Below are 27,085 nucleotides of genomic sequence, written 5' to 3'. Positions count from 1 at the left end.
TTGGCCAGGCTGGTCTTGAATTCCTGATCTCAAATGATCCGCCCCCTTGGCTGTGGATTTTTAAAATTCTGTTCTTGTAATTATGAACAACCCTATTTTGAAAGTTTTCAGGTGTTATTTTCCATTGTTCCATTTTTATCAAATGATAGATATTCACACTTATGTGTAAATTGGTCAACATTTTCCTTCCTTAAAAGGGGCTTTAATTATTGAAACGTGGTATATTTGTCCTGTTAATAATCAAATTCCATTTTAAGACTGCCTCTGGTGAGTTGAAAATAACCCCTCACCCTCATTTGCCCTGGTTGTTGTGTTTATTTAAAATAAATGTTGCCCATATTCTAGCCATTCCTTCAGGGGAAAATTAACTATTGATAAAGCTATTTGGTGACACATTTAATTTTTCTCAGCAGGTGTTTAGTGAGCATTTTGGGAGGACAGTCCTTTGTTGTGCAGGATGCCTTGGGCATTGCAGGACCTTTAACATCTCATTAAGTGCCAGTTGTGCTGCATCTCCCCCATCCCTAGTCATTATGAATAACTAAACCTGCCTAAGGGAACAATACCTCCTCCCTTAGTTGAGTATCACTGAGTTGAATTGCAGGTAGAAGTAACACTGAATATGCTTTGTTCCAAAAGGGGAAGTTTAATGAAGATTGTAAATAACGTATGTTTGTATTAAAAATTTTTAAAAATATTACTGTACTTTTGTCAGCATAATGAGCCAGGGCATTGTACCTTCAAGGTTTACTTTCAAGGCCATTTAAACAAAAGAAAAGATGGTTTTCCCTCTCAAGTTTATGTGTAATTCAGAAATAAGACAATGGTTTTTTCCCCTGTGGCTTATAACACTTAAAGTATTCAAAGAGTGGATAGCTTTACATAAATGCTTAAAATTTGTATATAATAAACCCAAATATATACTTTTTTGATACTTTGTGGCTAGTTACTTTAATTTTCAAATGTTTTTGTCTACAATTGACTATATAGAGCACTTTCAAGCATGGACTTGGCACTGCTGTAAGTGGCTGAGCTGCTCCTTTCTGGGTTCCAAGCATGCCTGGAGTGGTGCTTCATGCATGCCTCAGTGTACTTGGTGAAAGTGGCTGTGCATCCTCTTCTATTCTAATGAGCACTGCATGTGTGGAGGGTGGAGTGTGTCTGTATCAGAGGTCAAGTCATATGAAAATCTGTTTTTATAAAGAAAAAAATGATTAATTTTTAAATATGAAGTATCAGTAACTTTTCAATGAAATAACTTGAAAAGGAACGTAAATATTAGTTAAAAGTATCTTTTAAAATTATGCCTTGGGTAGTGATACTTTATTATTATAGATCGTGTGGTAAATTGTTTCACGCTAGGATATTTCCCCTGTATTTGAGGCTAATCGCTATTGAATCTGAAGTACTTTTTGATGGAAAAGGACTATTTATAAAGTGAAAATGCAAATTTATGAGACTGACTATTTTAGAGTTTCATTGAAGACATTTATTATGGAAATATTTTATGTCTTGAAAAATCACATGAAATTGTTCTTAGATATTTGAACTTACGATCTTAAATTCATTCATAGTGTAAAATTTCTTTTCTAATGATTCTTGGTTCAATGTACCTCATAAGTTCTCTTCTCCCATGGTTCTTTAGCCAGTCCACACATTTTTAAAGTATCACATTCTCAAATAAGATAAGAGTTTTGCTGATGTGGTGTATTGAGGGTTTATGTAAAAGTAGTAAGGTGTTTGGAGTTTTACTTTTGTGAAACATACTCATACTCAGTTCATAAGTACTGAATTTAGATCTAAAATATTCTAGTATTTCTTCTTAGAAAATTTTAAAATATATCCATTATTTGAATCTTACTATAATGCAAGTTTCTAGCAGTTGCTAAAATAGTAGTTGTACTGTCATCTTTATTATGTGCCATAAGAGATGAATTATAGTTGGAAGATTTATGTTATAGCCTTCCTTTAGGTTAAATTAGATATGTAATTGGAAAATTTAATAAGTAATATACAAACATATGAACCAGTTATCTTAGCCATCACTAGTACATACTATAGCTGGTATGGTACTTTATTTCTGGTTTTTCCTTATGGAAATTTATTGTAGTTTGAATAAATAGTTCACATACTAGAAATGAGGTGATCTCTTTCTCCTGAGAGGTTGTAGTTGAAAGGAATTATTTCCAAGGCATTTGAAAATTATTTAAATCTCTTGAGTTGCCACATAATTTGCTCATGTTGTGTAACTGTTGCCATTTGGCTATAAACTTGGTATTTTCAAGGAAAAAAAGAGTAGTCTAATTGAGTGATTTTCAAGAAGGACACATTTAGTAACTGCCTCAAAATACTAAAATTTTTTGCCAACCATATGATGTTTAGTTTTTTATGCTTATTTTATTTTGAAAATGTATCTTTTATTTAAAAATGAGTATATTATGAAAAATGAAAACTATGAAAATTACTAAGTCTTATGCCTAAAGTTATTTTATATGGTACACCTGATACCACAATACAGTTTAAAAAGCTGTAAAAAATGACAGCAATTTGAATAGGATGTTATATGGAATACCTATCTTAGTTTATCAGTTTCTGACAAGATCTTATGAGATGTATTGGGTGAGGAAGACCCTTCACTCAGTGTACTTTATTATTATTCAGCTTTTTGTTACTTTAGGCTGATTAACACAAGCTGTATAACTTAGTTAAGTATAAGGAAATCAAGTTGCATTGGTTGCTTTGGGCAAATCAGGTGGTCAAAATTGCCGAGAGTTGGAGGAATCCATTATACTATCAGACTCATAATTGATCATTTGTAGGAAATAGATTATATAAAGTGGGAGTTGAGGGAAAAGTGTAAACAACCATACTGTCCCAGAAAAGCGTTTCTTCCCTCCAAGCTTGGGGCTCCTTCCTGAATGGAACTCCAGTTCAGTATTCAAAATGTGTAGCATAAGTTGGTTTTATATTTTACTATCCAGTGAAAAGGATTTGTAATCCACAGTTTAGTTAAGGTGATATACATTGATGCTACTCAAAATATTCTGAGAATTTCAAGTGAATAAATTAAAATGTTGAGACTTAGCTTAGTTTTGAATAAGAAAAAAAAATCTGGGAATGAGATGTGAGGTTATTAAATCTCTCTTATCTACAATTTGAATGTATTATTCTTCCAGATATTTCTTATAAACATCTGGAGTATTATAAATTAGAAGCCTATATTTTAGGTCATTTCATGCTTATTCCTTATATGTAGTGAAAATTCATCTAGTCATTTTTGTATTAAATGTTTGACTTTATAGAATAGTGATTTTCATAATTGCCATTTTTTAATAATATATCAGGTCATTCATTTTAAAGTTAAAAGATACACTTTCAAATAAACTAGGCACTGAAAACTAGACATCAAAGCTAAACAGGTTAAATTGAAATTGAAAATATATAAAGTAATTAAAAATACGTATTTCGCTAGGATCAGTTTGTCTTTGTTTATGGTGATTGTTAGTCTCCCGTGTATCGTGTCATTATTGCATATCAATTTAAGGTTATAGGTTTACTTAATAATAGCTTTATTTCATTTACTAATTTCATGTTGTAATTATTGTTGTCTGTAAACATATAAGTAATGGTTTTCCACATATCCTTTCAATACTGTGTTGAACCACTAATCACTTTTAAAGCTTTAATAATACCATTCTTACCCGGGAAAACATATCACATGTATGCATGTGTTTCAGAAATTGTAAAACATTAAGCTTAAAAAAACAAAAGAAAAATATTGGCTACAGATTAGCTCTCTGAAGACTTTGTTTTTTAAATTCACTGGCTTATCATTGAGAAAAGATAGTCACATATGCACATGTTCATGAAGTGGGCAATTTGTCTCATGTTCATTATTAGCTTTTATAATATAATATGTATGATTTAGTGTTTGAATTAAAGACATTGTTTGAAGATTTTGGAAATCATGGTGTGTGTTTGCATGGTCTTAGAAAGTTCCTGACAAAAGGATAAAACTTAAAACTTCAGTGATAACTAGAACATACAACTCATGTAATTTTGTACTTTTTCTTTCTTATGGTCTTTTTCTGTAGTCGGCATTGGATTGGTGGCCTAAGATTGATGCTGTGTATTGTCACTCAGTTGAACTTCGAAATATGTTTGGTGAGACACTTCATAAAGCAGTGCAAGGTTGCGGAGCACACCCAGCAATACGAATGGCACCGGTAATTTTGAATCTCACCTCCTTTCTATTGCATTTTTAGTGTCTTTATCCCATTCCTGCTGCTTTGATTATTTTAGAGAATTGAATGGATCCTTCATTTCCTATAAATGTTGTGGTATGTTGTATACAGCAATATTGTTGAATACTAGTTAATAATGTTTGTTTTCCACTGTTTCCATGAGTTGAACTTACTTTTCTTAAATTTTCTCACAAAACACTGAAAGTCTTAATGAATGCCCCCTTTTTTTCTCTTTTTAAAGTCTTGTTTCTCTTTAACTTTAGAATGAAAAAATTTTGATCAGCTTCTCACCTTTTGGGGATGAGTAAGGGAAGCTGACTCCTGGGTTAGAGTGAATGTTCCTGCGAATGCACATTTTAGCTCATTGGATCCTGACTGTTACACTTAGGAAATAAATACAATTTGGAGTTTTCATATTTAAAATAAAAATATTTTATATTTCAGTAAATATGCTTTGATCCTTTAAAAATGATAGGCACTTTGATATTGACATTTGACTATAAACCTGATAAAAAAGACTGAAAATTGGGAATTCCCACAGATTATTGCTCTTAATATGAAATATAAAAACTCTTATGGAATCAATTAAAAAAGATTGTGGAAGTCATTCTTGATGTTTATGTATAGCAAGAGTATTATACATGGCAACTCTTGACATTGATTGGTGGTGCTTTGTCTTCTGCTTCTTATTTTCTATTCTTATTGGCTGCTGTCGCTCACATGATCAGATGCCAACCAGTCACTGTTTTGCATGGCAGTGGGCTTCTGTGGCTGTAAGTATGACCCATTGTAACTACCTCAGAAAAGTCCTTGGTTTCTTTGACTTTTCTGTGTATAGTTACTATTATAGTCACATCTTGTTATTTCAAATGAAAATGTAGCTTGTCTTCACCTGTTGGTTTCATCTAGTAAATCAGTCATTTCACTTTAGGAGATAATTTAAACAGCTTCCTCCCTGGCATGCTTCTCTTTTTCCAAGTCCCCTTAGTCAAGGAAATATTTTGGTTTTATACAGTTGTGGTTCACTCTTATCCAGTTGTCAGTAATTATTTCTGAGGATTGTTTATCTTAAATGTTCAAATGGAGAAGTTTTTTATGCCATATATTCTGGGATTATTGAGCCTAAAAAATACAGACAAAAGATCATGGCAATGATGTTTTCTTAAGTAAACTGTAAAATGCAAGGTTACCTTTTAGTTGACTTTTTGTAATGCCAAGTACTTCATTTTTTTTTTAAGTTTAAAAGATTTTCAGTACAGGTATAATTGGAGGTAAGCATAAATAATAGCTGCTTAAGTGTTATTTAACAAGACATTTTAAAAAATCTTTAAAAACTACTTGAAATAAGTTGTTTAAAAGTTATTTGTTGACCTGTTTATTCCAGAGATTTTCTGGGAAATTAGCAGTTTATTTGACTTTTTAAGTTTACTATCTTTACTGGTAGAAAATTAATGGCCTCCAAAAATAGGGCTTGGTGGGAGGTTAATATTTACTTCCTATTTAACCTCAATATCTACTCCACCAGCTGCCCATAATTTTCTGTGCATGAGGACTAAACGAAAATGAAATGAAATGAAATGATTCTTTTGAACAAAGATAAAATTTGATTGGCAATCTGAATACATTCTTTACACTTAGAAGTTATTTTACTTCTTAGCCCTAGTTACAAGCTGATTCTTAGAGCTACATATTATTTTACTGATCATTATTTAAAAAACCATAACTAGAGAGAGTTTCCTCTTTTGGCCCAAAGGCCCCTGTAGTAAGAATTTAGTTTTTATTTATAATTATTTTCTGAAAATGTCAATAGACATTTAATTTTCAAAGTCATTCTTAAGCTGTTTATGTTTTTGAAATTTTATATGTATATATATTTGTACATAATGACTAAAAGACAGCTTCTGGGCTGATACTTCCATGAGATACAATAAATAGCAAATTTAATATGAATCAATTTTTTGGAATAAGAAAATTTTAGATTTTGGATGGCTGTTAGGGTAAATCTCATCCCTCATAAACTTAGTTAATAGATAACCAGTATGGAAGTATTGACCTTCTTCTGTTTGCCAGGCAAGAATGCTAATGCCAGAGAAGCATGATGAACTAAACAAACATCACACTTTCTCTCATAGAGATTCCAAGCAAACGGCTTGTAGCTTTTGCTTGAAAATGCCTAATGAAGAACTCACACTGGGCATGGTGGCTAAGGCCTATAATCCCAACACTTTGGGAGGCATTTATTTCCAAGGCGTTTGAAAATTACTTGAATCTCTTGAGGAATTGCCATGTAATTTGTTCATTTTATGTAACTGTTGCCATTGGCTATAAACTTGATATTTTCAAGGAAAAAAAGTAAGTCTACTTTAATTGACTGATTTTCAGGAAAATCACATTTATTAACTGTGGAAGGACACATTTAGATCACCTGAGGTCAGGACTTCGAGACCAGCCTAGCCAATATGGCAAAACATCGTCTCTACTAAAAATACAAAAATCAGCCAGGCATGGTGGTTTTTAATCCCAGCTACTCAGGAAGCTGAGGCAGGAGAACCACTTGAACCCTGAGGTGGAGGTTGCAGTGAGCCAAGATCGCACCATTGTTCCAGTCTGGGCAACAAGCGAGAGTCTGTCTCAATAAATAAATAAATAAGAGATAACTTACTACATGTGGCATGGAGTCTGGCAACACAAGCAAATATGTAATAAATGGTTTACAGATAATACCTAACACCAGAGTTTCTCACTGTTGGCACTGTTAACATTTTGGACCGGATAACTTTGTTATAGGGGGCTGTACTGTGCATTCTGGAGTATTTATAGCATCTCTGGCCTCTATCCACTAGATGCCAATATTCCCCTTACTCCCTAACCCCTTCCAGTCTTGAAAACCAAACATGCCTCTGAATATTTCCAGATGTCCCCTGGGGGACAAAAATCACCCCCCAGTTGAGAACCACTGTATTACAGCATATGTTCAGAGGGTTGTGCCTCATTTGTATTGCCTCAAATGATTTGGGACTGTGATAAACCCGAGCCATTAGCTTGCTTCAGAAGTAGCGATCAAGGAGTTCAATTTACAAAACAGTGAAAGTAAAATAATATCTGTTTCAAGGCTTTACAAACACTTTGTATTTTGGAGAGACAAGTTACTTGTTGGAAGGAGCTATTTGAAAATTTTCTCTTCAACCAAGGTAGAAACATGTCTCTGTTACTTCCAGCCATCATTGATTCTCTTTCTTTTGGAGTTCTGTGGAATTCTTCCACAAGGCAGCCCTGCAGATATTTGATTAAGAATCCTTAATCAGAATTCTATTCTGTACTCCTAGAATGCTTTATATTTTTATATAGTTTTGGCATTGGAAGAGATTTTATTCTTTTAGCTCCTTTTTTTCCCCTTGAGACAGAGTCCTGCTCTATCACCCAGGTTGGAGTGCAGTGATGCAATTTTGGCTCACTCCAACCTCCACCTCCTAGGTTCAAGTGATTCTCCTGCCTTAGCCTCCCGAGTAGCGGGGATTACAGTGCCCACCTTCATGCCCAGCTAATTTAGCATTTTTAGTAGTGACAGGGTTTCACCATTTTGGGCAGACTGCTTTTGAACTCTGACCTCAAGTGATTCACTTGCCTTGATCTCCCAAAGTGCTGGGATTATAGGTGTGAGCCACCACACCCAGCCTTTTTAAGCTCTCTTTAACAGTGTATGTGTTTGTTGGGTCTGTTTTTATAGCTAAGGAAACTGAAGCTTAAATAAAGTTATATTAATAACAGATAGTTACATGGTTAATGAATAGTCAACCAGAGTTAGTTCTGTGGTTTCTTGACATTCAGTTCAGTGTCTGTCAGGTTCTTTAGTTGTCCTTCACTAGCAAGTTAGCTTGATGAAAGCAGGAGCTTTGGCTTATTCAACACTGAATCCCTAGCTTTTGAACAATGCCTGGTACATACTGGACATTTAGTACGTATTTGCAGAATGAATGAAGGAATGAATTTCTTACTTGATCTAGTTTCAAAACCCTCCTCCAGGCCAGGCACGGTGGCTCACGCCTATAATACCAGCACTTTGGGAGGCTGGGGCGGGCAGATCACTTGAAACCAGGAGTTTGAGACCTCCCTGGCCAACATGTCTCTACTAAAAATACAAAAAAATTAGCCAGGCCTGGTGGCAGGTGCCTGTAGTTCCAGCTATTCAGGAGGCTGAGACAGGATCCCTTGAAACCAGGAGGTGGAGGTTGCAGTGAACCAAGATCATGTCACTGCACTCCAGCCTGGGCAACAGAGCAAGACTCTGTCTCAAAAAAACAAAAACAAAAACAAAAAGCCAAAACCCCTCCTTGATCTGATTTGCTTCTCTTCTGGAAAGGCCAACCTAACAAAAATTTTTAAAATTAAAATGCCATGTTAAGATCTGATGTTAATATTAAACCGTTGTGTTTGTATACTCTGTTTCTATGAATATAATCTAAGATAGTATTATTTTATATTGACTTTTTAGTTATTTAAACTCTTTGGCTATTTTTTTTTTTTTTGAGACGGAGTTTCGCTCTTGTTACCCAGGCTGGAGTGCAATGGCGCGATCTCGGCTCACTGCAACCTCCGCCTCCTGGGTTCAGGCAATTCTCCTGCCTCAACCTCCCGAGTAGCTGGGACTACAGGCACGCACCACCATGCCCAGCTAATTTTTGTATTTTTAGTAGAGATGGGGTTTCACCTTGTTGACCAGGATGGTCTCGATCTCTTGACCTCGTGATCCACCCGCCTTGGCCTCCCAAAGTGCTGGAATTACAGGCGTGAGCCACCGTGCCCGGCCCTCTTTGGCTATTTTTATATGAACATCGAGCCGTAGCGTATTCTCCCTGTACTTTTGTGGTATTTTTTTAATATTTGAAATGTTTGTCTTAGCACTCATTTTACTATTTGACAACTAACATCTGCTTTCGTAAATTTCAAAAGTGCCAATAACGGATGTCTGAATTTTCACAAATACATATTATTTCTCAACATTTTTTGTCTTAAATGGCATGTTGGTTCAGCAGATCTTTCTTACATGCCTGTAATTCAGTCACATGGTCTAAATTAACAAATGGTTTGGGCCTTTAATAGATACCTGAAGACTCATGAATTTCTTCCCAGACATGACTACCTTTCATCTTTGGCCAGATCACATGTACCAGCTTGTATTTCTACTAATACTTGCAATATTGAAGATCGACTAATGAATGAATGATTTTTTTCTTACATTTCTAATTAAGAAGTTTGTTTACATTTCTTCTTTAGCATGTTGTTCCTGACTTTATGTAACCCACTAAAATTAAAAAATATTTGAGATGAATTAAATTTATTGGAATTTCTGAAGTCATGCATTTCATATTAGACTGCATGTTGGAACAGAATTTACATGCTGATACCTGGGATTAAGAGGTGACATAATTAATATGGTCATACATCATAATGACAGGGACATGTCTTGAGAAATGAGTGCATCCTTAGTGATTCAGTCATTGTGCAAACATCATAGAGTCTACTTACATGAAGGTAGATGGTTATAAAGCCTTCAGCATACCTAGGATATTTGGTCTAGGCTATTGCTTCCAGGCTACAAATATGTATAGCATGTTACTGTACTCAATACTGTGGGCAGTTGTAACACAATGGTAAGTATTTGTTTATTCAAACGGAAAAGTTGTAGTAACAATACAGCATGTAAGAAAAAAATGTATAGGGCAATTAACATGAATGGAATTTGCAGGACTGGAAGTTGCTCCGGGTGAGTCATTGAGTGAGTGTTGAGGGAATGTAAGGCCTAGGCCATTACTGTACACTACTGTAGACTTAAAAATTTTTTTATTTCATTTACTTTTAATATTTTTTGCTTTTTTCTTAGACTCAGGATCTGTACTGTAGACTTTATAATCACTATACACTTAAGCTACACCAAATTTATAAAAATTGTTTCTTTGATAGCTAACTTTGCTGTAGCTTTAAAAATTTGTGAACTTTTAAATTTTTTAACTTGACTCCTGCAATAACACTTAAAACACATTGTACAGCTAGCTGTATAAAAATATTTTTCTTTATATCCTGTAAGTTTTTTTCTATTTGAAAAATGTTCTATTTTAATTTTATTTTTGAAAATCTTGTTAAGAACTGAGATACAAACATACACATTAGCCTAGGCCTACATGGGGTCAAGATCATCAATGTTACTGTCTTCCACCTCCACATCTGGTCCCATTGGAAGGTTTTTAGAGGAAATAACGTGTGGAGCTGTCATCTCTTGTGGTAACAGTGCCGCCTTCTGGAATACCTTCTGAAGGACCTTCTGAGGCTGTTTCCTAGTTATCCTTTTATCCTTAAGAAGGAGTATACTCTAAAATAACAATAAAAAGTATATGATAGTAGGCAGCCTGGTGGCCCACACCTGTAAACCCAGCACTTTAGGAGGCCAAGGTGAGTGGATCACCTGAGGTCAGGAGTTCGAGACCAGCCTGGCCAACATGGCGAAACCCCTTCTCTACTAAAAATGCAAAACAATTAGTTGGGCATGGTGGTGCGCACTTGTAATCCCAGCTACTCAGGAGGCTGAGGCAGGAGAATTGCTTGAACCCAGGAGGCAGAGGTTGTGGTGAGCTGAGATCACGCCACTGCACTACAGCAACGAAGTGAGATTCCATCTCAAAAAAAAAAAGTATACTATAGTAAATACATACATCAGTAACATTTATTTTCATTATCAAGTATTATATACTGTACTTAAATGTGTGTGCTATACTATTTTTTATATGACTAGAAGTGAAGGTTTGTTTATACCACCATCACTACAAACAAAAAGTAATGCATTATACTTGGACATCATGATGACTATGTCACTAAGTGATAGGAATTTTTTTTTGTAACTGGTAAAAAATTGATAGGAATTTTTCAACTCTGATACCTGATAGACAATGATATTATCTATCATTGACTGAAATGTTGTTTGTGCCATATGACTCTATACTTTTTTTTGGAAATGATTCTTAAATAAGGAAAAATTCTTGTATCTGCTCATTGTTCTCTCATCTTGTGTTCCTATACAATGCCTGCATCAGGGAAGAGCTGTTTGATAGTTACGCTTAAGTAAATAAATTTGTTTAATCAAAGTTTTAGCTTGATCTAAGGTGAAACACCTCAACTTAGAGGAAAAAATACAGTTTAAAGAGAGCAAACAGTAAAACCAGAATTTATTAAATCATTTGGTTAAGCATTTGCCTTGGGGTTGGAGGGCAGTTATAAATATAAAAGCAAACTATTTGTAAGTTTTGCTCTTTCTTTTCTGTAGTGACATTGTTGAGTATAAATGTGTAGATTAAATCTCCATTCTTCCCCTCTGAGGACTAAAGCCCTTCATTGTTGTTGGGTATAATAACAAATGCATTTCTCTCACTTAAACATTGAGGATACTTCATTTGTATTGTAGATATGCATGTCTGGTTTTTAACTTAGAAAGACTGCCTGTTTACTTGGGCATTTGTATTATGGGTCCACAGTTGGTATACAGTCTACTATTTCTATATTATATATATGTTTACATAAAGGCATTCATGTCAAAATCAGATAGTGTTGTGTTCTTTTAAAGGAAAAAAAGGAAGGAAATGTTTTGTAATAATAAGTGATATTAGATCCAGAATATAATTGTTGGATTTTTGGTTGAAAAATAGCTATACTTATTTTAGTTCATCATATATCTCTGTAATTGAAACATATTTGCCATAAGTTTACCTTTCTCAGACTTGTTTCTGTTTTATGAACGTTCTTCAGGCAAAATGCATGCATTCTGTAACTTGAAAGAGATGGAATGCCATAGAAGGAAAAAGCAAATTTTACAATTAAACTAGTTAATACAGAGATTGCCTGTATAACATATTTCATTACTTCTAAGAAGCACTTATTTTTCTTCTTCTCTGAAATTTGGAGTGTGTCTTATGTTAAATGGTGTCTTACAATTGACAGCGGTTTTTCATTCCTTTTGGGACATCAAATGATGCAGCTTACAATTGATAATGTAGAGTCTGTGAAATACTTGTATATGTGTGGGGAATAAGTTTTTGTTAAATGAGTTACCCAGCGTGTATATTTGTGAGAACTATAGACCAAATATTTTTTCCCTTGTGTTTTTACATTTTGGAAAATAGTTTTTTTACATAGGAGATTTTGTACAACCTGATATTAAGCTTTTAGTATTGCAACAGATTTTCATGTTTTATTAGATTAAAAAATAATACGATTCAAAACAATTTTCAATTTTTTTAAGCTTAATAATACTGACCTTATGCTTACTATTATTTCTACTTATACCACACATTTGGCAGTGTAAAAAATATCTTTTCTGAAAGTTTTTAAATAATAAATTTCTTTTAAAGGTTGGGTAGCTATTGTCCTGAATTTCATGTCTGATACCATGTTTTTGTTTCATTTTTAGAGTCTTACATTTAAAGAAAAAGTAACAAGCCTTAAATTTAAAGAAAAACCTACAGACCTGGAGACAAGAAGCTATAAGTATCTTCTCTTGTCCATGGTGAAACTAATTCATGCAGATCCAAAGCTCTTGCTTTGTGTAAGTATTTTCTTATGAAGTGTCCCAAAATTATCACACTAGATTTGGTTTAACTGAAATGCCAAGACCTTGAGGATAATTTTTAGCTCAAGATGACTTACTGATCCTTTTTTATCATACCTGAAAACCTTACATCTCTAAGAAACTAATGTATAATGAATACTAACATAATTATATCAGATTCTTAATTGCCCTTATGTTTTCTTAACATTTCTCTTTTTTCTTAATTTTTCCATCATTAAACTAACATACTTTGGTGAGATCTCTGTTATCATCCTATTACTAGGTTATGTATTATTCAGGTATAATCCTGGTATGGGAGATAGAAGCGACTATCGATCACAGTGCTGCCTACATCTACACCATTGGTTTAAAACATCTCCAGTTGCTATTTTCAATTTAGTTTTTCTTTCCCCCTTTTTTTCTGTTATCATTGGCTCTCCCTACAAATACTGTATTGGAAAGAGAATGAGGTGAAAATGGGTGTGGTTAGTACTCAAATTATTATTATTTTGAGACAGTCTCACTCTGCTTCCCAGGCTGCAGTGCAGTGGTGCAGTGATGGCTCATTGCAACCTCAAACTCCTGGCCTCAAGCGATCCTCCAACCTTGGCTTCCTCAAGTGCTGGGATTATAGTCATGAGCCATTGTGCTTGGCTAGTACTCAGTTATTGTCATAACTACTCTTATTGTCTCAGATAGTATTCGATTCCTGAGAACAACACTCTGCTAAACAGAGTAATTATACAGTCATAGTGAAGTGATTAACAGCATGGATGCTGGAGGCAGACTACTTACTAGTTATGTGATTTGGGTGACTAACCTTTCTGTGCCTTAGCTTTCTCATCTGAAGTATTGGGATAATAATCGTTCCTATCTCAGAGAGATTGTAAAGAAGACTGAAATAGTACATACAGTGCTTTTAGGAACAATGCCTGGTGCATAATGACTAAATAAATGTTAGCTATTACTGCTATTAATAAGATACAATTTAACATTAATATTAATGCCCAAATGTAATAGTTCTATGTTGTGACTTTCATAGGATGACATGTTTAACCTTTGTTGAATTTCATCAGTCCCTGGAGAGCAACATCAAATAATCTTTCTTATTGCTTTGTTCAGTAACAGGCTTTTAAAAAAATATTAAAGTGCTTTCAATTTTGATGGCATATTTTTCAAATTACTGTAATATAGGGAATTTATAACTACATGCCTATGGTTCCAAGAGTTCTATGAAACCTCTCAAATTTTTAAAAATCCGTATTTACGAGTAATTTTCCTTGGAGAGTGAAGAGGAAAGAAGAAAGAGGGAAAAAACATTCCCAAAGGATCAGTCACCCCTAAAGAAGGCCTGTGATAGTTTGAACCCTGAAAAATCCATTCAAATTTGAGAGTCTAGTTAGAATAAATAGACCTTTGGCGTGAAAAATTCCATAAAATCTGTCAGTGAAACTCAATAAAAACAATGAAATTCCCTTTTTCCTCATTCCTTTGTTATGTGTCACAAGCTATTCGTGGCATTATTTCATCATGAAGGTCACATAACATTAGCAGCACTCTGTTTACATGGCCATAATTCACATTCAAAGAAGGCACCAAACTCACCAATGCCTTTTCTACTAAATGTTTTCGAAGAAAAATTTAAGCAAAAGTTGCTGTTTTCCAAGGATCATTTAAAATGGAAATTGTTTGCTTTGCTGCCATCTAGTGGTTAATAAATTTTCTCAAAGTAACCATAAGTACATTAAAATAGATGATTCATTGTAAATATTTGACCATTTTGTCTTTTACATAAAAATTCTGAGTCTTAGTAATTTTGGAAGAATGTAGGAATAATTGTTAAATGGTCTCAATCATGATATTTTTAAAAGTAATATGATTTTGTCTTTCATCTCGACTTCTCAAGCCTCCTAATTACTCAGCTTACATCGTTTCTTAGATCCTCCAGATCATTTCTCCACACTGAAGTTACGGCAATCTCTTTAGAAAACAAATCTTACTATGTCCTTGCTCAGCTTGAAATCTTTTAGTTGAAATTGTTCTTGCTTATAAAGACCAAACTCCAAATAGATCTGCAGGGTCATATAAAATCTTTCTCCCACCTACCATTTCTTCCACATGCAGCATTACATTTTTTGTCCTCTCTACTCTATTCATGATAGTCTTCCTTTCAATTTTTCCAACCACATACCTTCATTCCTCCTTTGTACTTGCTTTTCCCTCTGCCTAGAATCTGCTTACTCTTCACAGTGTAATTCCTACTAATTCTAAGCTATTATCACTGAACTAAGGAAGCTTCCCTGACTAGGTACTTTTCCATGTTATAGGCTATTATGTACCTTTATAGCTCTTACGTGATTTGCATTTTTATACTTGTTGGTCTGATTATTTTATTGATGATATCTTCCCCCATGAGACTTCGTGCTCCTGGAGGATGGGAAACACATCTTTACTTTTTCATTGTTCTGTATTTGGTATTCAATACAAATTATTGGGTTATGAATGAATTTATATAAATGTTAGAAAATAGGCTAACAGTTTTGAATTACAGATTTTGGAGTGAGGGCTTACCTTAGTCATGAGAGTGGGGAACTCTCAGCTCTCTGCAACCTCCACCTCCTGGGTTCAAGTGATTCTTCTGCCTCAGCCTCCCAAGTAGCTGAGATTATAGGCACCTACCACCACACCTGGCTAACTTTTGTACTTTTAGTAGAGACGGGGTTTCTCCACGTTGGCCAGGCAGGTCTCAAACTCCTGACCTCAAGCAATCTGCCTGCCTTGGCCTCCCAAAGTGCTGGGATTACAGGTATGAGCCACTGTGCCTGGTTGAACCACATATCCTTGAAGTGCAAATATATGCTTCCAAGTTATGAGAAACATTTTAGTCTTTTTAAGTAGGTAGGCATTGGCCAGGTGCGGTGACTCAGGCCCGTAATCTCAACACTTTGGAAGCCAAGGTGGGCGGATCACCTGAGGTCAGGAGCTAGAGACCAGCCTGGCCAACATGGTGAAACCCTGTCTCTACTAATAATGCAAGAATTAGCTGGGCATGGTGGCACGTGCCTGTAATCCCAGCTATTCGGGAGGCTGAGGCAGGAGAATCGCTTGAACTAAGGAGGCAGAGGTTGCAGTGAGCCGAGATTATGCCATTGCAGTCCAGCATAGGTATCAAGAGTGAAACTCCGTCTCAAAAAAAAAAAAAAAAAGTAGGCGTATACGATGTTAATTTTCTTTGCTTAGTATACTACATTTTTCCACAGTGAAAAGTATGGGTATCTGGTGATGTCAATTCTAGCCTTTGATTTGTCACCAGCTGTGTGGATTTGGGCAGGACCTTTGTATGGGACAAGCAGGCTGTACAGGATAATCACAAGGTCCTTATCCAACATGTATGTCCTTTGCCTTTGATCACAATCATGTATAAGCTCAAAACCAGTAAATTCCAAACCAGAGATAACGTTCTTTAGCCAGTTTACAGTTGTTGGGGGGAAAAAAATTACTACTCATATTATTGATGTCATTTTTAGTGGCAATTAATGGTTTTCTTTCATTAGGATTTTCCCTGGACATCATTCACATTAATGACGTGGATTAAAAGAATCCCTAATAAAAGAAATTTTGATTTAACAAAATTTTATTTTATTGAGATAAAAATACCATACCCACATACCATAAAATTCACTATTTTAAAGTTTACAATTCAATTGTTTTCAGTATATTTACAAGTTTCTGCAACCATTACCACTGTTTAATTCTAGAACATTTTTTTACCTTTTTTTTTTTTTTGAGATAGAGTCTTGCTGTCCCCTAGGCTGGAGTGCAGTGACACAATCTCGGCTCACTGCAACTTCCACCTCCCAGGTTCAAGTGATTCTTCTGCCTCAGCCTCCCAAGTACTGGAACTACAGGTGCACGCCACCACGCCCAGCTAGTTTTTATATTTTTAGCGAAGATATGGTTTCACCATATTGGTCAGGCTGGTCTCAAACTCCTGAACTCAGGTGAACCAGCCACTTTGGTTTCCAAAGTGTTGAGATTACGGCCACTTAGGTGGCCTCCCAAAGTGCTGGGCTTACAGGTGTGAACCATTGCACCTGGCCTAGTTCTAGAACATTGTTATCACCCCTTAAAGAAGCCTAGTACCCTTTAGCAGTTGCTGTCTATTCCTTCTTCCCTCTAATCTCTCTTGATTTATTTATTTATCTTTTAATGGAAGTTTCCTTTTTTTCCTTGCAGAATCCAAGAAAACAAGGACCTGAAACCCAAGGCAGTACAGCAGAATTAATTACAGGGCTTGTCCAACTAGTCCCTCAGTCGCACATGCCAGAGATCGCTCAGGAAGCAATGGAGGTAAGGGGAAAATGAATTCCAGGTTCTTGAAGGAAAGGTTGTAACTGTACATTCGTGATGTTTGCTTGATGTGTGGTTTCTATGAGTAATAGGTAGATGTCATTTCTGGGAATAGTATGTTTATGTCTATACATTGTTTTATAAAATTCCATGGAGAAAGAAGGGGTTTACTTTCTTTATATCACATAGTAACAACATTGTACAAATTCTTATGCTTAATAAAATAGTTCAAGATTTTCTCATTGCAGTTGACTTTAAAATTTTTTTAAGTATTTTTATTAAGTATTAAAAATATTGATTTTTAAATTGAGACATAATTCACATAGGCTCAATTCGACCATTTTAAGTGGTTCTTAGTGTATTCACACAGTTGTGCAACTATCACTACTCTCTAATTCCATAACATTTTTATCACCTTAGAAAGAAACTTCACTCCCCATTCCCTCATCCTTACCAACTACTAATCTATTTTCTGTTTCTATGGATTCTCTTGTTTTAGATGTTTCATATAACTAGAATCATAGAATATGTGCCTTTTATGTCTGACTACCTTGACTTAATGTTTTCAAGGTTCATTCATGTTGTGATATGAATCAGAATTTCTTTCCTTTTTGTTGCCAAATATTTCATTTTATGGATCTCAGTTTTGTTTAGTTATCAGTTGGTGGACGCTTGGGGTTGTTTCCACTTTTGGGCCATTATGAATAATGCTGCTATAAATATTTGTGTAAAAATCTATATGGACATATCTCTTAAGTATATAGGAGTGGAAGTGCTAAGTCATATGGTAACTCTGTTGAACATTTGAGGAACTGTCAACTCTTTTCCAAAGCAGCTGTATCATTTATATTCCCAATAATAATGTATGAAGGTTTAATATTTCTGCATTCTTGCTAACACTTGTTATAATGTGTCTTTTTTATTATAGCCATCCTAATGTACTTACTGTAAAAATGTTTAGACATACTAAAGTAAAAACATTTATAAAAAATGCTTTAGCACTTATTATGTAATCATTGCTTTCATTTTTGTACATTGCTATTGGTCCCGTATATTGACACATTTCTTGCAGTCTTTTTGGAAGGTTATCTAGCAGGAGCTATACAAACATTTCCTTTTTTTGTATGAATAATTCAATTTCTATGACTTTAAAAATCTTAGGAATATAACTCAAGGAAAAAACTGCACACATAGGTACTTATTGCACTTAATTATAATAGGAGAATATTAAGAGAACTTTACTAGGAGGAGAATGGGTTAATAATCAGTAATGAGAATGATATTTTAACTTCGAGCTGTTTATTCAATTATTTAATGAATGTTTATTCATTAAAACCTGTATAGATCACACAGCAATATAAGAAAAATATGAAATGTCAAGTGAGTATACTGTGTTTATGGCTTTGTTAAAACATGGAAAATACCAAAAAAAAAGAAAGAAACAAGAAAATCAAAGCAGGGAAAAGACTAACATGTTTTCTTTCAATATATATTTGTAAAGTTTTATCAAATAAAAATATAGAGAATTTGTCACTTGAAAAAACTAGTGCCAGTAAATTGTACGAAGTTTCTGCACAATAGCAGCAAAACTGAATTTTAATTTGTGTTGTTTTTCCTTGGTATGAGAGCTATAGATTATATAGCTTTTTAAGAGTCTCACAATTAATTTCAATTTTCATTAAATTTCTCAAAGTAATTACAATAAAAATGTTTGAAATAAGATAATATGAGTCTGGCTTTTATATGTTGATACCTTGACCAAGGACTGAAAGAAATGTGCAGAGCTTAGCAGTGTTCACTGGGTTGGGTGTGTTGGGATGGTGGGAGTTATGTTTGTTGGGATTGTAGAATTGGAGTTAAGATAGGATCAGTTTGAAGAAAGAGTCTACATTTTATTCTTTATATCTTTGGTGGTTTTAATTTATGTAATAGTCTAATTTATGTAATAATCTATTTATTGTAATATGTAACATATGTTAAATATTGTAAGTGAATTATATAATATATATAACATATTATATATAATATAATAAAGGTGACATATTACAATATGTATTAAATAATTCACTTATATATAACCATATAAAGGTCAGACTCCGTATCTTATTTCAAACATTTTTATTGTAATTACTTTGAGATATTTAACGAAAATTGCAGTTAATTGTGAGAATCTTAAGAAGCATGTAATCTATAGCTCTCATACCAAGGAAAAACAACAGAAATTAAAATTCAGTTTTGCTGCTATTGTGCAGAAACTTGGTAAAATTTACTGGCACTAGTTTTTTCAAGTAACGAATTCTCTATATTTTTGTTTGATAAAACTTTACAAATATACATTGAAAGAAAACATGTTAGTCTTTTCCCTGCTTTGATTTTCTTGTTTCTTTCTCTCTTTTGTTGGTATTTTCCATGTTTTAACAAAGCCATAAACGCAGTATACTCACTTCACATTTCATATTTTTCTTATATTGCTGTGTGATCTATATAGGTTTTAATGAATGTTTAACAGCTCGAAGTTAAAATACCATTCTCATTACTGAATATTAACCCATTCTCTTCCTAGTAAAGTTCTCCTAATTTTCTCCTATAATAATTAAGAGCAACAAGTACCTCTGTGTGCAGCTTTTTCCTTTTGAGTTACATTCATAAAAATTTTAAAGTCATAGAAATTGACTAAATTTCTCTGAGCCAAATTCCAATTTTACTTCTCTGGTCAATTGAAATACTTTAGAATGGATAATCTGCTATGAAATACAAAATCTATTTTGCTTTCTCTCTCTTGATTTTGAAAAATTGCTTTTTTCTATTACAAGAGAATTTGTGGCAAATGAGACAGTTTTGCTTATCTTTTCCTGTGTGTATTAATTTTGACAGGTCCTTCTTGGGGATCAACTTTTTGTTTTAGTTCTTTAATATCTATTGAAATTATTTTGTTTTTTTCTTAAATCAATTTTTATAGTTATATATTGTTGTGAATTCATCATTTAGCTTTATATGTACATGCCAATTAGAGTAAGAATGATGGGAATAAAATTATTTCATTCTGTCTGTATTATTCCCTAGAAGTTTGTGTTTGCCAGAGTTTATCTATTTTACCTTTTACTGTATGTTGAAACTATAAATGAAATAGCTCAACTTCTTAGCATTTGTAAAATAAGTATTCCAGTGTTATGTTTACCAAAAATGTTTGAATGAGTCTTATCTTTGTCTTTCTTTTTTTAAAAAAATTCAGGCTCTGCTGGTTCTTCATCAGTTAGATAGCATTGACTTGTGGAATCCTGATGCTCCTGTAGAAACATTTTGGGAGATTAGGTATTTGTATTTTTATTTTTTAAATTCAACTTTAAAATTTTATTTTGTATTTCTGTCTTGAATTATGAACTCTATACTGCTTAGTACATTGTAAAACTTATACTTTCAAAGGTTTATGATTTTGTATTTTATTTGACTTCAAATTATTACAATTTCTTGTTTTAACTGTAATAAAAATATCACAGCAGTTTAGAAAATAAATTTTAAGAATATTGCTAAATTTTGTCACCCAACCCATAAGTACTGTTGTTTGGAATATTACCTCTTTCAGATTTCAATGTGGTTACTACTGTGTTTTTAATAGATTTTCACAGTTATAAGCCTAGAATGATAAAATTTTGTAAAATATTGTGTTTCAGTTTTTTAAACTGTGATTTTTCATAAACTTTCTGTAATACCAATGCTTTTGATGAAGGAATTTATAATGGACACCTGTTAGAAGACAAAAATATATATAGAATTTTGTGGTCTACTTTCTAGGTTATATAAATCATTATATTTTAATGAGCATAAAGTCACCATCCTTGAGGAAAGTGTAAATGTTTAAACCTCAAGTTTGCCATTATCTTACAGGAATGGGTGTCCTAAGTTACTTGGCAGCTCAATTAAATCTTACTCAAGAACAGTTCTCTTCAATAGTAATATAATGAGAAATCCCGTATGTTATTGAAAATTTTCTAGTTACTACATTAAAGAGTAAAAAGAAGCAGGTAAAATTAATTTTAATAATGTTTTATTTTACCCGCTATATGTTATTTATAATATAATTTCAACATGTAATCAATATAAAAGTTATTAATGACATATCTCTCTTTTTTTAATAAAGTCTTCAAACTTTGGTGTGTCTTTTATACTTTCAGCACATCTCAATTTGAACAAGCCACACTTAAAGTGCTCAATAGCCATGTGTGACTGGCTAGTGGCTACCATGTTACAGTGCAGCTCTAGAGTAGGGATCAGGAAACTTTTCTCCAAAAGACCAGATAATAAATATTTTGGGCTTTGTGAGTCATACGGTTTCTGTCATAACTATTCGGTTCCGCTTTTGGAGCATGAAAGTGGCCACAGACAATATGTGAACGAATGGGTGTAGTTGTGTTTGACTAAAACTTTATATTTACAATAGCAAGTGGTAGTCTGGATTTGGCCTGCGGATAGCAGCTTGCAGCACAAGCGCTGTGGAGCACTGTGTTTAGAGACAGACTCTGCGGTGCATGTGCTTTACTACTACTTCTTATGTCTGCTGCAAGGATGAGATACACAGATAGAAATGAAACATAGGGGGCTTATAAATAAATACTTGCTTTTTTCTATAACCTATAAACTTATTTCCTTTGATTATAGTGCTGTTGACACTTTGATAACTATTTCTCTAAAAGCCTGCAAGGGAAACTACGCTTCTCTAAACTTGTGTTCATTATGAGAGAATGCCATTCTTACGTCTGGTTATATCTGTATTAGGTTATTGATGATGCTAGTAACAATGAACTTTTTGTTACTGCAGCTCACAAATGCTTTTTTACATCTGCAAGAAATTAACTAGTCATCAAATGCTTAGTAGCACAGAAATTCTCAAGTGGTTGCGGGAAATTTTGATCTGCAGGAATAAATTTCTTCTTAAAAATAAGGTAAGCAAAATGACATGTTTAAAAAATGGAAGAATATTTGGAATGGGAATGGGGAGAGATGAAGAAAGTGTTTTATAGCCAAATTAGGTTCTATTTCAGCTCCTCCTTCTCCCCAAGATTCTCAGAAGGAAATATATATGCAGAGGACGATGGCTGGCAAATCTGCATTTAAAAAATTATTCTGAGGCTTTGGCCTTCAAACCACACTGTTGAATTCTAGTCCTAGTTGAGTTAAATAGGTCTCTATGGGGCAGGCCTAGGAAAAATGGGGGCTGCTGTAACCAAAGGAGCTTAAGGAGCATATTCTATCTTTATTCTCAAGTTCATACATAAGACATAACTCATATGTAAAATTTATTTTAACATATAGCTTCTATAATTTAAGAATTCTGTTATGGCATAGATTTAAGAGTACTTGATTTAATGAGTTTTTGTCCAGTTCTAGAATCATAGCTCTGAGAAATGGTAGAGACCTAGATCTCATGGCTAGACTTGTTCAGAGAATTATATATCAAGAAGCAAAAGGGAAAAGGCTGAGGGTCCTGAAACTAGGTTTATTTCTATTCCTCCAATAAAAGTTTCACCTCTTGAAAATATCAGGAGACTTCTTCATTGGAATAGAGTGAAATTTTTTGAGTCTGAACTGTTGAAACATGGTGAGGTTATGGAGGATAAGGAAGAGGCTTAAATTTCTTTTAAAATATAGTTTCTATAATCAAATCAATTTAGGAATTCTATTATGATCTAGTTTTAGGAGTACTTGATTTAATGAGTTTTTATCTGGTACTAGAATCATAGCTGTGAAAAACCTTAAATATATGAAACGCATCTGCTTCTCAGTGTTATATAGCTTTTGATTAATAAATTGTTTAGAAATAGACTAATGGTGAAGTGGGTTTATTCACATTTGGCTCATTTGATGTGTTAATATAGTGGAATTTGATGTTGGAAAGAGATTTGATTTCAGACTTTCATGCGCTTGTCTATGGTATACTCTCCAGAATACAAGTATGAGGAATCCAGTAATGAACTCCTAGTGTCCTGGTCAGCACAGTCACTCTTGTGACATACTTGGTGTATATCCCAGGGTTAATTACTGGTCCAGAGAACTTAATCTGAAGAGTCAATTTCTAGTTATCCCAACATGGCACAGGATAAAATCTTATGGAAAAAAATCTTTGTCATTGAGATCGAATTATAGTTTTTATACAATAGATTTATTTCGTTGATGTTTTACTTGTGTTTATGTTGACTTAATTTATATTTATAGAATCTACTGTTTCAGATGATTTAGAGAATGGGAAACTGAGGGAAATTTTAAAGACATTTAAGTAAACATTACTTGTCCTAATGGGTTTTTTGTTAATCTCCTTCAAGGTAGGGCATAGAGATTGAGAGGAGGGGTTTTCTAGGAGAGTCTCAAACAGGAAGACAACTCAAATAAGTGTTTATTGCTCTTGGTTGTCAGTGCTTCCATAAAGCTTATCTATTTCTTTTTTCTAGCAGGCAGATAGAAGTTCCTGTCACTTTCTGCTTTTTTATGGGGTAGGATGTGATATCCCTTCTAGTGGAAATACCAGTCAAATGTCCATGGATCATGAAGAGTTACTCCGTACTCCTGGGGCCTCTCTCCGGAAAGGAAAAGGGAACTCCTCTATGGTCAGCTTCTTTTGTAATTTTCCTGTATCATCATGTGTGCTCTATTTGTTTTTTGAATGAACTTTGGTAAATGTCATCTAGGTAACATAGTGTAATACTGAAAAACTGTGTAGACTAGTTCTATCACTGCTCTTTGTGGAACTTTGGACAAGTCCTTAACATCCTTGTTCATCATTTCCTCAACTTTAGAATGGGGACAATAATAATTCCTGCCCCAGAGTTGTTGTGAGGGTTAAATAAAAGGATGTGTAAATAGCACTTGACACTTACAAGCTATTTCTGATCAACGTAATTAGTATAAACCTCCCCCCCACAAAAAAGAAGCCATTCATACCACAGAAGTATAGAAGTTGTACCAGCTAACAAAGGTATAGATTTACAGGGATAAAAACAAAGTATTTTGCTTCATGTTAAAAATAAGTGTTTCTGTGATTTGTGTTTGTGTGTATAATTTCGTTTAAGTACAAATAATATTTCAAGTAAAAATATCAAATCACTGCAGAAGAGTTTATTTTCCAAACCAAAACATTTTCATCCATAATTTTTAATATAATTTTCTGTTAAGGGAAAAAAACCATGTAAGCAGTATGGTATTTACTATAGTCTGCTTTACTTGTAGAATTTGCATTTCTTTGTCAATTATTTTCTCCATTTCATGTTTGGGGAATAGTAATTCAGAATCAGGTATATCTTCTACAGCAATATTTAGTTCTTGTTTATGCTCTTGTTTCAGTGAGTACTGCAGTGTACTTATTTTATTACTTCCCTATAGCAAATAGATAGAATTTCCTGTTACTTCCTTTTTTTCTGTCATTTCTAATTCACTGGGAAGTACATTATATTATTACTGCAGTAGTTTTATGTTATGGTGTTTTTACCTGTCCATGTTAGAATCAGTTTACATTTCTGGAATCTGGAATAGGATAATACCTATTTGATTTGACTTGGACAGATAGTAGCATTATGTTGGTCCAGATAATCTCATTTCTCATTTGAACAAGATGTGTTGGGGTTTGAAAAATTTCTATAATGATTAAAGGAAAAAGCTCTTGTGAGTTACCTTATGCTGAGTTATTTATACACACACATGCAGTTTATTGCATTGCTGGGTTTTATACATAAAATTACCCAAGTTACAAATATACGTCTTTCACCCTTGACTCTCAGGATAGTACAGCAGGATGCAGTGGAACCCCACCAATTTGTCGACAAGCCCAGACCAAACTGGAAGTGGCCTTGTACATGTTTCTTTGGAACCCTGACACTGAAGCTGTTCTGGTTGCCATGTCTTGTTTTCGCCATCTCTGCGAGGAAGCAGATATCCGGTGTGGTGTGGATGAAGTGTCAGTGCATAACCTCTTGCCCAACTATAACACATTCATGGAGTTTTCCTCTGTCAGCAATATGATGTCAACAGGTAAATGTGAATAGTGGTTTTTTTACTTAGTCTGCCTCAAAGCCCCGGCATCTGATTGTGAGAATGTATTTAAGGTTACTGCTTTGTAAGTTTCAGGGGAAATTCAAGTAGCTTACTTGAAATCCTTTTCTGAACAAAGCAAGATGAAAATAACATTTGAAATAAATTGTTAGTCTCTCACTGAATTTTTAATATGCTGTACATTTTTAAAATAACTGGCAGTATATGTTACCATCAATTATGATTATGTAATTTACTCTGCCTACGTTGTAGATAGTGAAGTTTTACACACATTGGCATATGTTTTGAGTAAATTATAGGTGGGAACAGCTATTTTATGCTATTCCAAGATAAAAGTCCAAGATAAGTACCTTTCCTGTGAGGTTAGTGAAAGGAAGTTTTTGGCTTTATCATTTGAAGCATTTGTCCTGCTCCCTCTACTCTGCCTTTTGAGTGGGACTTATCAGGTTCTCCATCATCAGGCAGGGCTCTAAGTGCAATAACTTGATTTGCTCTTGTATTTGCTTAGGAAGAGCAGCACTTCAGAAAAGAGTAATGGCACTACTGAGGCGCATTGAGCATCCCACTGCAGGAAACACTGAGGTATGCCCTTCACAACAGAAACACCCCTTCCAGGCCCCCCACCCTCAATTTTGGAAGCCTCTTGTTACATATGTGTGATCAGGAATAGCTTTTGAAGTAAATCCAAGATATGTGCATATTACAAGTATAACGTCTGAGTACTTAATATACATCAAGTTTGAAACTTGGCTGTTTCTGACTGGTGTTTAATTTTAGACTTAAAGTTGCTTTTAAGTGATAATTGCCTTCATTTTAGGCTTGGGAAGATACACATGCAAAATGGGAACAAGCAACAAAACTAATACTTAACTATCCAAAAGCCAAAATGGAAGATGGCCAGGTAAGTGTGTAAAGTTGACTGTTGTTTGTTACCTGAACTGCTAAATATATGTACTTCACTTTGGTAATCTTTTGTGTGTGTCTCAGTATAGTAAGCATATAGTTGTCTGAAGACTGATATTTAGTTGTGGTTTATCTAGACCTGTACTTTGTAACACAGTAGCCACTAGCTACATGTGACTATTTGACTTAAATTTTAACATAATTAAGTAAAATTAAAATTTAGTTTCTCAGTCATATACTAGCCACATTCCAAGTACTCAGTAGCCACATATGACACTTACTCTATTGGACAGCAGAGAGAGAAAATGTTTCTATCATCACAGAAATACTGGGCAGCACTGCCAGAGACTATTTGTTGCAGAGACCATTTCTTTACCCTTTATTGCTCTTTTCCCCTTCATCAGGGTGCTTCACAAAATTTTCAGAAAAGGAGCAGCAGAGGTAGAGAAAAATTAACATGGAAACAATTCATTTTGCTATTTTGTTAGGTGTTCTAATTAAGGAATGTCTTGGGCAGAAGATTGAACCCACAGATTAAATGAAATTTTAAAATGTGGACAGTTCATTCAACTATTACTATTGATGGTTTTATCTATTACTTTGGAAATTAACGATCAGTTGGTATTTGCGTGTATTTCATTTGTAATATTCATATTACTCTCATTTTTAGGTGATTTGTAAAAACTGGTTATTCCTCTGTTGTTTTTTTCTGTCATGCTTAATTACAATAAGAAAAGAGTTATATTTTTATAAAGCAAAATTGTGTACCTAATACCTTTATTTGGAAGGGACATGTAGCTTTAGAATGAAAGCTTTTGGGGGTATAACTGTTTAATATATAATTACATACCATACAATTCACCCGTTTAAAGTGTCCATTTCAGTGACTGTTTTTTGAATATTCAGAGTTGTGCAACCATTACCACAGTCAGTTTTAAAACAATTTCATTAATTTAGG

The 27,085-nt window shown here is 34.0% G+C and overlaps 1 protein-coding gene across 28 annotated transcripts in view; it reads left to right on the top strand.

The window, feature by feature from the left end:
• The window catches only part of NF1 (neurofibromin 1), a 296,867-nt gene that overhangs the window by 119,580 nt on the left and 150,202 nt on the right, over window positions 1-27,085 (top strand). For 7 of the 28 annotated variants that reach the window (XM_078373888.1, XM_035300881.3, XM_035300880.3 and 4 more), the window contains 11 exons: window positions 991-1,020; window positions 4,095-4,226; window positions 4,973-5,017; window positions 12,700-12,834; window positions 17,074-17,187; window positions 20,420-20,499; window positions 22,004-22,127; window positions 23,631-23,786; window positions 24,954-25,203; window positions 25,733-25,806; window positions 26,042-26,125. In XM_078373888.1, coding sequence (XP_078230014.1) covers window positions 991-1,020; window positions 4,095-4,226; window positions 4,973-5,017; window positions 12,700-12,834; window positions 17,074-17,187; window positions 20,420-20,499; window positions 22,004-22,127; window positions 23,631-23,786; window positions 24,954-25,203; window positions 25,733-25,806; window positions 26,042-26,125 — 1,224 coding nt within the window. The remainder of the gene's footprint in view (window positions 1-990; window positions 1,021-4,094; window positions 4,227-4,972; window positions 5,018-12,699; window positions 12,835-17,073; window positions 17,188-20,419; window positions 20,500-22,003; window positions 22,128-23,630; window positions 23,787-24,953; window positions 25,204-25,732; window positions 25,807-26,041; window positions 26,126-27,085) is intronic. The other 21 variants (XM_002748206.7, XM_017972552.4, XM_003732962.6 and 18 more) reach the window with 7 other exon arrangements.

This window comes from Callithrix jacchus, chromosome 5 (assembly GCF_049354715.1).
Source record: "Callithrix jacchus isolate 240 chromosome 5, calJac240_pri, whole genome shotgun sequence".
NCBI classification, from domain to species: domain Eukaryota; kingdom Metazoa; phylum Chordata; class Mammalia; order Primates; family Cebidae; genus Callithrix; species Callithrix jacchus.
Note: the sequence above shows the minus strand (reverse complement) of the source record. Positions and strands in the feature narration are given on the sequence as shown.